General features: G+C 50.3%; 1 protein-coding gene across 1 annotated transcript in view; it reads left to right on the top strand.

Annotated features, from left to right (window-relative positions):
* Positions 1-6,912, top strand: part of Spns3 (spinster homolog 3 (Drosophila)) — a 68,955-nt gene extending 62,043 nt beyond the window's left edge. The window contains exons 10-12 of the mRNA XM_013013254.1: positions 4,770-4,868; positions 4,952-5,129; positions 6,600-6,912. Of these exons, the coding sequence (XP_012868708.1) occupies positions 4,770-4,868; positions 4,952-5,129; positions 6,600-6,673 (351 nt within the window). The 3' untranslated portion in view covers positions 6,674-6,912. The remainder of the gene's footprint in view (positions 1-4,769; positions 4,869-4,951; positions 5,130-6,599) is intronic.
* The last annotated feature ends 8,250 nt before the right edge of the window (positions 6,913-15,162 follow it).

Raw genomic sequence — 15,162 nt, 5'->3', positions numbered from 1 at the left:
GACCAGTGTGAGCAGAAAGTGACACTTGTGTGTGTGTGTGTGTGTGTGTGTGTGTGTGTGAGTTGTAGGGCTTGAACTCAGGGCGTGGGCATTGCCCCTTAATTCTTTTGCTCAAGGCAAGCACTCTGCTACTAGAGCCACAGTGCCACTTCTGGATTTCTGGTGGTTAATTGGAGATAAAAGCCTCATAGACATTCCTCCCAGGATGGCTTTGAACTACTCAGATCTCAGTCTTCTGGGTATCTAGGATTATAGACATGAGCCACCAGCACCCTGTCTTGAGAGTTCTTTTCACTGGTTACTCCTGAGGAGGGATGTGAGCTGCTCTTTGTATAGGATCAAGAGATGGAGAGGGCCCCAACGTGCATGGGTCCAGGGTGCAGAATGATTGGGCAGGATGCTATGCTCTAATGGACAGTTCTTGGTAGAGAGGGAGCCATGAAGAAAAATAGAACAAAGAGACTGGGTTTATTTTGGTGGGGGGATGGGGAAGCAGAGGAGTCCAGTCACAAGTACCCTGCAGCAGAACATCTGTTTAACTCATAGCTCTGATTCCTTCTAGCTGTGTAACCTTGGCCAAGTGACTTGGAAATCTCTCTGAGCCTTGGTTTTTTTTGATTGCACAATAGTAGCGTGGTAGTACCAACCATGTTCCAGGCAGGAAGGAGAGAATGTACTGAGGGAGGTCTGTATGTCTGCCTGGGAGGTGGAGGGAGCAAGTTGACAGGGGCAGGGCTAGGAGGGAGCTGGAGCCCCCATGAGCAGCTTTGAGGAGACATAAGCTTGATACGAGGAGAGTTGGTGTGGGGAGGGGGCTATTTGCATTCCCTAACTTGGGAAAGAGAATCCAGATTCTCTGGAGAAGGGGCCTCTGATAATGGCTGGACCAATAGCTCTCAAACTTCATTCTGCATAAGAATGAAGCTTGTGGGAGTTTGGCGCTGATTCTAAATTTCAGGCCTCCGTCTTTAGCATCTGATTCAGTGAGTAGGGGCTAGGACTATAGATTCCCCTTCCTCTCCTCCCCTCCTCTCCCCTGGCTGGCTTTGAACCATGATCCTTAGTTAGGATGACAGCTGTGAGCCAACTTCTGATGCCCAACTTCTTTCTTTCTTTGTTGTGCTGGTACTGGGACTTGAACCTCAGGGCCTGGGTGCTGACCCTTTGATATTTTGCTCAAGGTTGATGCTCTACCACTTGAGTTACAGGCTCTACTTCCAGATTTATTTATTTCTCTATTTATTTAGTTAGTGGTTAATAAATTTTACAGACTTTCCCACTCAAGCTGTCTTTAAACTGTGATCCTCAGACCTCAGCCTCCTGAATAGCTAGGATCACAGGTGTGAGCCACCAGTGCCTGGCATGAGTTGTACTTTGTGTGTGTGTGTGTGTGTGTGTGTGTGTGTGTGTGCGTGCGCACACACACACACATGTATATACTAGTACTGGGGTTTGAATTCAGAGCCTGGGTGCTGTACCTAGGCGAGAGCTCAACCACTTGAGCCATAGTTCCACTTTTGTTTTTTGGTGGTTAATTGGAGTTAGGAATTTCATGGACTTTCCTGCCCAGGATGGTTGTGAACTGTAGTTCTCAGATTTTAGCCTCCTTATTAGCTAGGATTACAGGTGTGAGCTACTGGTACCTGGTTGTGCCCTGAATTTCTAATGAAGTTCCTTAGCATCCTAATCCAGCTTTCCTTGGTACATACCTGGACAGCTCTCCAATCTGTAGAGCCTTTGCCAGTGTCTACCTTCTCCTAGTTCACAATGCTCCATGGTGAGCTTACTCCCTATAGCCCCTTCCTCTTAGGGACTTTGTGCAGATGCAAATGACCCCCTCCCACCCCCACAACTCTCCTTGCCTGCCATGCTGTGTTTCATGTCAAGCTAATGCCTCCTCAAAGCTGCTCATGGGGACTCCCCCATGAGCAGCCTGCTCCCTCTGCCTCCCAAGCATGAGGAGTGAAGCAGAAGGGGAGCTCCTGGCCACTTTCCTAGGTCTGTCTGGCCCAACCACCAGGCTCAGCTCCTACTTTTTCAACAGATCTGTTAAGCTCCCAAGGTGCTCTTTCTTTCTTTTCCTTTTTTTTTTCTCTTCTATTCCTCTCCATGCCTCCCTGCTTAGCCTCTTTCCTCCAGGTAGCCATCTGCTGTGCATCTGTCTTGCCCTCCCAGGGGTGTCTGGGCATGAGGGCCACCGCCAAGTATGGAGTGCAGGAGGCAGGCTGCCAGGGAGGCTGTGCCTGGTGGTCGCCACTCTGCCAGCCACTGAGTGGTGCTGCTTTTGCTCTGGGTTATAAAGGGAACTGCTCTTCTGAGATGGGTAAGTAAAAAATAGGTTGTTTTTTTATATTTTGTTTTGTTTTTGACTCAGAATAAAATGAGTCTGGAGTTTTTAGAACCCCAAAGCCTCTCATTTTTTAAAATTACTCCCTGGACTCCCCAGGTGTTACTGGGCCAGCCTTGGTCTCTGGCTGTGTGGAAACATGGTGGGGGATGGAGAGGTGGGGGTGCAGCATGTGGAGGATCTGCATCTTCCACCTCAGGCAGCAGCAGCTGGTCTGGGCCTAGCAGACTGGAGATCCTGGGAGGGGGAGAGGGAGGGAGGGAGAAGGGCCCCACATGGACCTATGCAGACCTGCTGGGCCATCTCTCTAGGAAGCCCTGCCTTTCTCCCACAAGGCCAGTGAGTAATCACATAATTATGGGGTGAGAAGGAAGTTCGGGGAAGGTGTGGAGCTGTGGTCAGTTCCTCCTTAGTCCTGTTCTGTCCAAGATTGACAAGAGGCACGGCTTTCCTCATCACCTGCACAGAATGGTTCAGAGCCAGGGACCCAGAACCCACTGGCCTCTCACAGTGACTCTGCTATGCTCTGCCATGCCCACCCACAAGGCCCCTCTCTCCCAGATCTGGTGTGTTCATCCTCCTTGTCTCTGTGCTCCTTCCCATAGCCTAAATGCCACTGTCCCCAGCGTAAAGAGTCCTTTGCCTCTCTTCTCAGTCAGTTACTATTTGTCTTCTGCTGGTTTGCAGGAGACCCAGTGATAAACCTGTCCTTTTTAATGTTCTCTTCATTTTCTCAATGTTTGGTGGCAAACATGCCAATATGGAGGTCATTCTAAGAAGGCCTGACCTACAACCTCTGCCCTGTTGGTTCCTGGCTGGGACACCCCGGGCAAGCCACTTTCCCTCCATATGGAGGTTTTTCTCATCTGTAGAATACACAGGAATAACTGTGTTACCCTAGTGGATTAGTCAAGTTTACATATAAAACATACAGGAAGCATGTTGCAAATGTTAGCAGTTATAATTATTGTTCTTGCCAAGTGCTAGTGGCTCATGCCCACAATCTTAGTAGGAGGCTGAGATATGAGGATCAAGGTTTGAATCCACCCTGGTTAGAAACTTTATCTCCACTAAACCACCAGAAAACCGGAAGTGGAGCTGTGGCTTAGAGTGGTAGAGCACTAGCCTTAAGCAACAAAGTTCAGGGACAGCGCCCAGGCCCTGAGTTCAAGTCCCTTGACCGACAAAAAAAGAAAAAAGAAAAAAGAAAAAGAAGGTTTTCTGTAACGTGCTCACATTATGGACACTGAGCTCTTGGGGACAAGGCCTCAGGTTAGGTATCTCCCTTTGTGTGCCCAAGTGGATACAAGCTCTGGGTTTGGCAGGATTTTTAATTTATTTTTGTTTGTTTGTTTTGCTTTTTTCTTTTCTTTTCTAGGACCTGTCTTATATAACATTCAACTTGATTTATTTGGCCAACTTTTGTTCATTCCTTGGAAGCATTATGGTTTTTTTTGGGGGGGGGGGTCCGGTCATGGGGCCTGAACTCTGGGCCTGGGCACTGTCCCTTAGCTCTTCAGCTCAAGGCTAGTGCTCTACCACTTGAGCCACAGCACCACTTCCGAGTTTTTTCTTTTTGCTTCTGTGGTGCTGAGGAATCGAACCCAGGGCCTCATGCATGTGCTTTACCCCTGAGCCACTTTCCCAGCCCCATGGAAGCATCATGTTTTGTTGTAGCCCAGGGGCCCTAAGAGAAATGAGGGGTTGTACTACCTGTAACTTGTAGGGTACAAAAGAGGTGGCTCTGTTCAGGGGCGTGTTTCAGTGAGGGTATGTGTGGGAGCTCAAGGCTCCCCTGAACTGAGAAGGCTTCACAGAGGAGGTGACTCAAGGTAGGTCCAAAGTGATGGTGAGAGATTCTCCAGTCAGAGAAGGAGAGGTGTGAGGCCAGGAACACTGGCTGAGGTACAGAATCCACACAAAGCTTCAGGGGCTTCCTGAGTGTTGTCACTAACACCACCACATACCCCTGAGGCAGGCCTTACTCCAACCCCCATGTGGAGCTGAGGGGATGGTGAAATGACTTCCTTGGAATCATCCAGCTAGTTGTAGGAGGGAAGGCAGGGACTAGAGCCCAAGCAGGTGGATGCCAGAAGCCATGTCCTTGAATGGAGATGTGGGGCTCCCCAGCATGGATGCCTTTGGCTCCCCCCCCCCCGCACTACAGTTTCTGATTCCCCAAACTGGGACACCCTAGCCCCATTGCTGTGTTCACAGCCATGCTTGGCCCTGTCCAGCTCAAGCACAGCCTGTCAAGAATGGCAGCCTGATCCTAATGGCGTCCATCCCAGGCCCTGGGCCAGGCACTAGCCTTGAGACCCAGCCATCCATCCCCTCACCTGGCCATCTCAGGGCAAGTTTCTGGCAAGCAGGAGCAGGAAGAAGGGTGAGGGTAGACACTCTTCCCTCCTGTGTTTTTCAGTCCGTGGTGATACCCAGGTGCCGAGGAACAGCAGAGGCAGTTCAGATCACAGTGGGCCACATCCTGGGAGATGCAGGCAGCCCCTACCTCATTGGACTTGTAAGGGGGCTAGAAGGGGCTGGGCAGGGGCCACACTTGTTAATATTGGGCTGGCCTGACAGACACTTCTCCCTCTGCTGCAGATCTCCAGTGCCCTGCGGGCCACACGCCCTGACTCCTACCTACAGTGCTTCCTCAGCCTGCAGCAGAGCTTCCTGTGCTGTGTCTTCACCATTGTCCTGGGCGGTGGCTGCTTCTTGCTGACTGCACTGTACCTGGAGGGAGACCAGGCCCAGGTTCAGGAGCAGCAGCCTGGCACAGGTACACTCTGCTCATCCTGTGTACCCATTCCAGACTCAGTGCAGGAGCCCTGGCCATCCTCTGAGCCCTGGGCTAGTGTGTGTGTGTGTGTGTGTGTGTGTGTGTGTGTGTGTATGTACATGTGTGCCAGTACTCAGGCTTGAACTCAAGGCCTTGAGCTCTTACTTGGCTTCTTTGCTCAAGGTTACTTCTCTACTTGAGCCACACCCCTATATTGTCTCTCTGTGTGCATGCACATATGCAGGAACACATACACACAGACACACACAGACACAGACACAGACACACAGACACACACACACACCACGCACACACATGATCCTGGGCTTGAATTCAGGGCTTGCGCACTGCCTCTGAGCGTTTTTGTTCAAGTTAGCACTCTACCACTTAGCCACAGCTCCACTTCCAGCTTTTTTTGCGGGGGGGTTCCGGTCGTGGGGCCTGAACTCTGGGCCTTGGCGCTGTCCCTCAGCTCTTCAGCTCAAGGCTAGTGCTCTTGAGCCATAGCGCCACTTCCGGCTTTTTCTTTTTGCTTCTGTGGTGCTGAGGAATCGAACCCAGGGCCTCAGGCAAGCAAAGCAAGCGCTCTACCACTGAGCCACCTTCCCAGCCCCCCAGCCCTTTTTTTTTTTAATGCTTAATTAGAGAAAAGAGTGTCACTGCCTCTTGTGACCAGGGTGGCTTCAAACCATGATCCTCAGATCTCAGCCCCCTGAGTAGGATTACAAGTGTGAGCCACTAGTGCCTGACTGGGCTAGCTTTTTTGTTCATTCATTACATTCTTGCTGTATGGCAAGCATGGTTGTTGATTCTGGAGAGTCTAAAGTCCACATGGAACCCACACTGTAATGCCTGGAGATAGACCAGAAGTAGAAAGGGGAAGTTCTAATGTGGTTGAAGTGGTAGTACCTTAGAGAAATGTAACTGGGAAAAGAGTTGAGAGGATCAGAGGTGTGGGTTGCCATTGTTGAGGGTGGGGTGGTTAGCCCCTTGCTACACAGGTGACATTGCAGTGAAGAGTTAGAGGAAGGGAGGGAGAAAGTCATGTATCTGATGGGTGGAAGATCCTCCTGGCAGTGAAGGCAAAGGTCCTCAGGTGGGGCTGTACCTGGTGTGTTGAGGACCAACAAGTGGCCAGTGTGGCTGCAACAGGAGGGCAGGAGATAGTCATAATCATGATGGCAGTGGCAGTCAGAGGATGGAGGCCTGGGGGAATCCTCAGGACTGTTGCGTTTCCAGAGAAGGAGCCCAAGAGAGATCTAATCATCATTGGCATTGTACAAATATCAACAGATTTGTAGGGGCTCTAGTTGGGCCAAAGGTAGCCATAGCAGTGATAGATGACACAGAAGACAGTGAGAAGAGCTGGAATTCATTCTACCAAGAGGATTTCCTGAGAGACTGCTTCCAGTCCGGATCCCAAAGCCCTTTCTGCCACCTTTGGGGCTGGCTGAATCTTTCCTCTTACAGGCACACTGGACAACAAGGACACAGAGAGCCATGGCCTGCCTTCTGAAGCCAGAACCTCCACAGAGGATCTCTGAGGGAGGACCCTGCCCTGCAGTAAGGAAGCCCTATGCTGCTTGTTCCCCTTTGGATGGCCCCACCACAGCAGTGCTTTTGCTGAGCCTGGCAAAGCTGTATCTGCCATTTTTCCCAGCTAGAGAGCTGGCAGGGCCCAGCACTGACTGGAGATTGAGCCACTGGTGCTCTCCAGGGTGGCTGGATCTGGACCCACACTCAGCACCAGATCTCTCCCGCTTGGGGTCTCAGCCTGGCTTCCTGCCATGCCCATTAAAGCACATAGAACCAGCACAAAGCTCACGGATGTCAGGCCTTTATTCAGCCTTGCTATTCACAGACTCATGGTGCCTCTCCAGGAAGGAGGAGGAAAGGAAGCATGGGCAGGTCACACCAAGAAGCCTATAAAGTGGGGACAGTGATGGGTCATTCCACTTGGATCCCTAGGTGTCCCTGCCCTGACCTCTCACTCTGATCTTGCAACCTAATCTGCAAGGTCATGGCACAGGATGCCTCCAGTGTGAATTTACACTCTGAAAGGAAGGTAGTCTTGGAGGATGGCTGGTATGGGGGTGTGACTCCCCCACAAAAAGGAGTGCCCAAGCCTATACAGCCACAAAGAAGCTGCCCCCAAGTCACACAGAGGGCCTTGCATGGCTGTTTCCTGTTCTTGGTGCCCCCTTACCCAGCCCACGCTCTGATCCCAGCACTGCCAATGGGGAGGGCTGGCTCTGTGGGACCCACACTCACTGCTGGGTTCAGAGCAGCTGGGCTCAGTGAGCCCCGCAGGAGATCAACAGCTTCCAGGCAGGCAGCAGTAGGGAGGCATGTTCTCTCCACCTCTGAGCCTGAGCTTCTGTCCCCTCCTCTGGAGCCTGGCCAGGCTGTCACTTGCACACTTGCTGATTTCCATCTCCTTTGTGCTGAGTTGTGCCATGGGCACAGTGATCAGAGCAGTGACCAGGCCTCCTGCAGAGCACCTGACCCTCATCTACTCTCCTGGGTTCCTCCCTGCCTCTCTCTGTTGGCTGTGACAGGTCTTTCTAGCTCAGCCCACACCTGCCCCCATAATCAGCCCTTCTCAGGAGTGGGCATCTCAAGGTTGACCAGCTCAGCGTGACTCCTGGAGCTCATGACATAGTCACCTTGAAGTGGGGAAGAAATGCACCTGTGCCCATAGTTGGCTTTCCAGATGAGGAAGAAGCCAGTCTAGGCTGGAATGGGACATCATGGTCATTGTCCCTTTCAGTGTGACAGGGGCCACCTCCAGCCTCTGCCAAAACTGAGATGTGTCAAATGTGGATTTGTATCCCAGGCCTCAGGCTGGCTTTAGACTCACAGAAGCCCAACTACAGCCCTCACATCCCCAAGTCCAAGCTTCACTGGATGGGGAAGAAGACCAAGAACCCTAGTTATGCTCATCTGCATGCATATTCCAATCATATCAGTGGGTCCCTTTAGGGTGTGTCCAGGGTGAAACCGTGGACAGTGAAACCAAATAGAAACACTTCCTATGAGAAAAGATTCAGCCCTTAAGAATCTTTCTGGAAGTGGCTTTAGAGAGCTGGTAAAAGCAGAAGTGAGTGAATGGAGTCCTAAGTGGAAGACACAGGGCAAGGTGCAGGGGTGATACTGAAGGCACATGCTGAATCAGGGGTGAGTGTGGTATGGATGCATAAGAGGGGGTGAGGCTAAAAGGCTGGCCTACCCCCCTCTCTGCCATTCTGGGTGGTTGATCAAGCACATTGTGAGGGCTGAGTTGCTGGGCAAGGCAAGATGGTGCTTCTGAAAATGCTCAGCAGGGAGTTTTATAAGATACAATCTTGCAAAGTGTCTGGGGAGGGCTGGTACCTTGGGACTGGCTGCTCCTGGAAGGATGGAGACTTCCACCTTGTTGCAGACAAACCAGGCTGTAGGTTTGCTCCTAACTCTTTGATGCTGGTCCCAGAGGAAGGAGGTCACACATGTGGGTCTCTGAGAGGCCTTCAGAGCTGCCAGGAGTGAGGTGTCTGACAAACAAGACATCTCCCAGGCTGGGAGGCAGATGTTGGAGAACTCCACTACTGATGCTCCAGATTTGTTCTTGGGAATATCCACAGGAGGGAGAATGCTGGCCATCAGGACACATCCTCAAGCCTGGCCCTGCTCACTTGGGCTTCCTAGCCCCTGGCTGGCTGGTATACCTGCCTAGATTGCTCATACTCACATGCATCCCTATGTGTGGGAACATGTAAGGGGTATCTATGTATGTAGGAGTGTGGGGGTGCATGTATGTGTGTTGGTACTGGGGCTTGAAGATGGCACTCTGCCGATTGAGCTACATCTCAACTTCTGGCTTTTTGCTGGTTGATTGGGGATAAGAGTTTCCTGGATGTTCCTGCCTGGGATGGTTTTGAGTTATGAGTCTCAGATCTCAGCCTCCTGAGTAGGTAGGATTATAGACGTGAACCACTGGTACTCAGCTGTTTATCAATACTGATAAATAATTCTTCTTCCTCTCTGACCTCAGGCTTGACCACGCATGTCAGATTCCCACAGCCCAGCCTCTGACTTGTTCCCCTGCAATGCCAACAACTGGTCCGTTCCATTTCCTGAAGTACATGATCTTCCCTATGCCAGTGTGGGATCCAAAGGTTGTTGAGCTAATGTGATTTCTAACGTGCTGGTATGAAGCACTGCAGGTTGCTGGGGTTGTGCTTCATCCCAGTGGGAGCTAGTGTCTACAGTTGTCCTCTGGGTGACTACCTTGGTTTGGGTTGTGGCTTGTGTGCAGCAAAAATGGATGGACTCCCTTAAGGAGGAAAGGGGACTGTGCGCTGGTGGCTCACACCTGTAATCCTAGCTACTCAGCAGGTTGAGATCTGAACAGAACTTTCCTAAGTCCATGAGTCTCTTATCTCCAATTAATCAGCAAAAAGCCAGAAGTAGAGGCATGACTCAAGTGGTAGAGCACCAGCCCTGAGCAGAAAAAGCCACATGAGAACATGAGGTCTTGAGTTCAAGTCCCAGTATAGACAGACAGACAGATAGATGGACAGACACGCAAACACACACACACACACACACACACACACACACACAGAAGTAAAAGAAGGAGAAAGAGTTTATTGAAAGCTTACGGAATTGGTGGGGAGGTTAGTAATCTAGGAACTAGACCACCTGGGCCATCTTATTTGGCTGTCTCTACCAGATTTCCAGACATTTTTCCTATTCTTCTGCGACTCATTCAAAATAGAAAGCCCTGGGCATGAGTGTCCAGTTGGGCTAGCTTGGATTCTGTGCCCATGCCTGATTGATAGCTCCATTAAGACCAGGAAAGCTGAAGGCATCTAAAAAAAGAAGGAAGGAATTCTGATTATTAAAACAAAACAGCAAGCCTGGGCTGAGACTCAGTGGAACAACACTTGGATAGAATACTTGAGGCCCTGAGTTTGCTTCATGGCATTAAAAACAACATCAACAACAAAACAAAACCACCACCACCAGCAGCAGCAGCAGCAACAGCAACAAAAACATGACAAAAGCCAAAAAAAATACTATGTTCCCTGCATGCTCTTAGCAGCCCACCAGCCCTCTCTGAGTTGCAACTTCCCCATGTGGTGGGAAAGAGGCTGGGATCAATGGACTTCAAGGGAGACTAGTGTTGATTCTCAATCCACAGTCAAAAGGGGTTAAGCTTCTATAATTTAGAAAGTGTTTAAAATGTTCAAATGATAGAACAGAACCTCATGTTTGTGGGGCCTCAGAACCATCTGTTCTGATCGAGAGAGAGGCAGAGCAGAACTCATGAGGCAGCCCAGGCTGGCATGGGGGTGGGGGCTCCAGTGAGTCCTCAGCTCTGTTACCACAGGAGCAGAAAAGGGATGGCTTCTCCCCACCCCGGGTGGTGACCTGAAGAGAAGGCTAATCAAAAGGTGGTGGCTAATGGAGAGTAGAGTCCATCGAGGAGAAAAAAAAATTTGGAGTGGCCAGGAGAGGAATCTGGCTGGTTTCTGAGTTACTCAGAGCAACAGATACATGTTATAAACCAACACATATTTCCTGTCAAATGTCTGCTAAATGTCATTTACTCATTCAGTCAACAAACATTCTCTAAGCATCACGCCTGTTCTCAATCATGAAGATGAATCAATCCCAGAGGCTCATGGTTTGTGGAGGGGCTAGTCAGTGATGGACTCTTCTGACAAATATAATCAGGATAATGAGTTTGGTGTGATAGAGGGATGCACGGATTTTTCAGTACTCTGGAGAAGGAAGTGACTTGTTCATGTGGGTCAGGGAAGGCTTCCAGGAGAAAGGGCTATCTGTCTGGGTCTCTCTCTCCCCCCACCCATCTCTCTGTCTTTCTGTCTCTCTCCTTTCTTTCTTTCTTTCTTTCTTTCTTTCTTTCTTTCTTTCTTTCTTTCTTTCTTTCTTTCTTTCTTTCTTTCTTTCTGTCAGTCCTGATGCTTGAACTCAGGGCCTGGGCACTGTCCTTGAGCTTCTTTTGCTCAAGGCTAGCATTCTGCCACTTGAGCCACAGTACCACTTCTGGCCTTTTCTATTTATATGGTGCTGAGGAATTGAACTCAGGGCTTCGTGCATGCTAGGCAAGGACTCTATCGCTAAGCTACATTCCCAGCCCTGTGGTGGGTTTCTGAAGAATCAGTTTCAGGAGTGAGCAAGTCAGGCTGTAACTGAAGGGTCGAAAGGGGTTGCACATGGAACGCTCTCCGTGGTCCTGAACCGTCAGAGGGTAGGGATCATAAATACACGACCCAATTTTTGCTATTTGCCCAGGCTCCAGAACATAGAATGAATGAGTCCAGGCAGCCCTGAGTTTAGTGAGGTAGAGAGTGCTTTTGATAGATGGAGAGTAGGTTCAGAGGCTGGACCACATGGATCAGGAAATACTGTGAGGTCACAGAGCCCCCATTAAGGAATGGCAAACGTATGCCAGTCCTGGGGCTTGAATTCAAGGCTTGTACACTGTCTCTGAGCTTTTTTCCTTCCTTTGCCACAGACCCACTCCTGGCATTTTCTAAGTAGTTAATTGGAGATAAGAGCCTCATAGATGTTCCTACTGGGGCTGGCTTTGAACAGTGATCCTCACATCTCAGTCTCTTGAGTAGCTAGGAATTGGGGCGTGAGTCACCAGAGCCTGGCAAGGAATGTAAACATCTAGACCCTTCTAGGCAATGGGGGCCTGTGGAAAGGTTTGTTGTGTACAAGCACTATGGAGGAAAGCCCAGAGGAGGAAGCAGATGGGGCGGAGCTTTGCAAGGATCTATGTGAGCCACAGAGAGGCCAGAGATGTGTTAGTGGAAGATGATGGAGGTACTGGAGGCAAAAACAGAATCAAGATGTAGGGCTGAGTGAGAAGGTGTCTCAAATGGTCCCCAGATATCCTGGACCATTTCTCAGAGTGCATTCTGCAGAGCTCAATTCTTACAAGATGTTCTGTGGTCAAGTACATACAGAAACATGGCAGCCTCAATCTCTGGGACACTCCCAGCATACATTCTCACTGTGAAGGCTTTAGGAAATTCTTCAGTAAGGAATCCCATTCTCTGTTTTTAGCCCACTATCTCCCAAATGCATTTGCCTTTTGAGTAATGGCCATTAATGTTATGGTCTCCTGGAACTGATGAGTGAATGTCAGAAAGCCCTGTAGCCATCTAACATATCATTATGCTGATGAGGAAACTGTCTTGCAGAAGCCAAGTGGCACTGCAGCGTAGTTGACGAAGCATTTGATCAGGAAGTAGGCACATCTGGGTATAGTCTTAGCTCCTCCACCATTTACTGCATATGTGACCACAGGAAAATTATTTCTTTTCCCTGCGCTACACAGGTTCTTCATCAGTGAGATGAAAGTACTGACCCTGTAAATGCTATGGCTCATGGTCCCATAGTGCTGCCATTGGTCCTCAGAAAGCCCTGATTTGCCAGGAACACACAGCCAGAAAGGGCTTGTACCAACTTTCCATATCATCCTTTAATCCATACAAGACCAACTCTAGAGACTACCTCTGAGTTCATATTCACACAACAGAAATGGCTGGCTTGCTTAGTGGCAGAAGTCCCCTAAATTTGAAAGGCTCAAAAAAATCTGCCAATAGTTGGGTACCAGTGGCTCATGCTTATAATGTTATCTACTTAGGAGACTGGGATCTGAGGATTCTGGTTTAAATCCAGTCCAGGCAGAAAAGCCCATGAGACTTTTTTGGTCAGTTGTGGGGCTTAAACTCAGGACCTGGGTGCTATCCTTGAGTTCTTTTGCTCAAGGCTAGTGCTCCACCAGTTTGAGCCACAGCTCCACAATTGGAGACAAGAGTCTCATGGGGACTTTTCTGCTTGGGCTAGCTTTGAACCCTGATCCTCAGATCTTAGCCTTTTAAGTAGCTAGGATTACAGGCGTGAGCCACCATTGCCCAGCTCCATGAGACTCTTATCTTCATTTAAATAGCAAAAAAAGTCAGAAGTTGAGGTGTGGCTCAAGTGGTAGAGTGCCAGCCTTGTGTAGAAAAGCCAAGTGAGAGTGTGAGGCTTTGAGTTTAAATCCAGTATCAATTAAAAAAAAAATCTGCCCTCATTCCTTTCTTTAAACCTACCCAGTGGTAGAAAGCAAGGTCATGGTAGGGGAGGCTCCTCTTTTGCATAGAGGGCTAAAATTGTTCCCCTGGACAAGGCTGTGAAAGGATGAGGAATCTAGGGTGGAGGGGATGAGCCTGGGGCCCAGAGCTTTTGCAGCTCCACAGCTGGGCAGTATCCCAGACAGACACTATCGTCTAGCTGGCACCATGACACAGCATTGCAGATCATTTCTAGGGCTCAGTTCTAGCCTCATGGAGCTCTTAAGTCTGTTCTTACCTGCTAGTCATCTGTCACCCCAGGCTACCAAGTGGAACTTTACCTGCTTGACTTTGCAGGCCTGAGTTCAGCAAGCTGGAAAGAGGCAGCGGGCAAGTTTCAGAATGAGATCTGTTTTCCTAACCCTCCCGTCACAATCATTCATACTCAACACACTGAAGCATATTTTTAGTCGCTTCACAGAATTTAAAATACACCTCGAAGGCGCCAAGAAACACCAGCTTGGGGATTAACTTTGCTCATAAGAGACAGTGCGTGAGGGGGGGGGGCGGTGCCTTATGCTGCATCATCTGTTGGCAATGCCATGACTCACTGTCTCCGACACCTTCACAAGATGCACCTGCCTGTGGACAGGAACTCGGAACAGCCTGCAGTGGTACACGAGCTCCCAGCTTTGGAGGAGGATATCAGAGTCCTGGGTGAGCTCCAACCTTGCCATGGACTAGATGTAGGATTGTGATGGGGTCATCTCTCTGACTTGGAACGTGCCGGTGAAACAGAGAAGTCATACAATTTCTGAGAATCTGTCCAGTTGTAATGTTCTTTTCTTTGGACTTTGTATGGGATTTTGATGTTAATCAAAGCTCCAAAAAGATGAATGGGGGAGTGCTTGGGTGAGCTTCAAAGAGCCTCAGCACTTCTGAGCAGTGATGTGGTCCTGGACACAAAAGCTACCCAAACACTCTACAGGGTAGAAATATTCCACCCTCCCCCCACTCACAGACTTTCAGATCGTCTAGTTCCCATCTTCCTGTCTACCCCAGATAGAAAGATATGACTCAGAGAGTAGGTGGTCTTACCCAAGCTCAAGCCACATGGCGAATAAAGCTGGGTTAGGAACAAGTTTGTGTGTGTGTGTGTGTGTGTGTGTGTGTGTGTGTTCGACGGCCACTAAGGGCTTTGTATGCTAGCATCGAGCTGGAAACTGAAGCATGGGGAGGTGTGTACTCTCAGGAGAGGAGTCTTAATGTCCTGTTTTTGATGGGTGTTAGTTGGCATACTGGGTCTCAGTGCCAGAGGCTGCCACTCTGTGGGACAAGGTAGGGTTGAGGCGTGTGTACACACGAGTGGACAAAGGATAGGTTGGGGCCCAGAACTGTTTCCCTGGAGAGGTGGGAAGCTATAGCCATCCATGCCGGGCAGAGATCTGAGGCCTGGACCAATCAGACCCCTGAGCTGATTGCAGCCAGATCTGTGAGTAAATGTTGGAGTCAGGCTATCCAACAGGTGCCCCTGTTTTGCGCATCTAAGCCCAAATATGTAGGCTCAAGCCTCAGCTTGCTCTGACCTTCTCCCAGGAGTCCATTCTTACGGTAAGGACTGGGCAGAGGGTGCCGAGTGGGTACCAGGGCGTTCTGATTCCTGCACCCCGCTCCCAGGCCCAGTGGCTTTCTGAAAGCCTCTCCGGGCCTCGGCGGGCTCACCTCTCCGGCGTGCCGACGCCCCCGTCTGGCGGGTGGGGCTCGGAGGCCCGGCTCCGCTACCCCTGGGGCAGCACGTGCGGGGCGGAGCCGTGGCCTGAGCCCGAAGCTGATTGGCCGTGGGTCTGGTGGGCGTGGCCGGGCCGCAGCTGTCAGAGCCACCGCGGCGACGGCAGCGCGTCTGGCTGAGCAGTGGCAGCGCCGCAGCCGGGGCCGTAGCCGAGCGCAGGAGCGGACGG

Source organism: Dipodomys ordii, unplaced genomic scaffold (genome assembly GCF_000151885.1).
Source record: "Dipodomys ordii isolate 6190 unplaced genomic scaffold, Dord_2.0 Scaffold19, whole genome shotgun sequence".
Classification (NCBI taxonomy): Eukaryota; Metazoa; Chordata; class Mammalia; order Rodentia; family Heteromyidae; genus Dipodomys; species Dipodomys ordii.
This window is presented reverse-complemented; position numbering and strand designations above follow the sequence as displayed.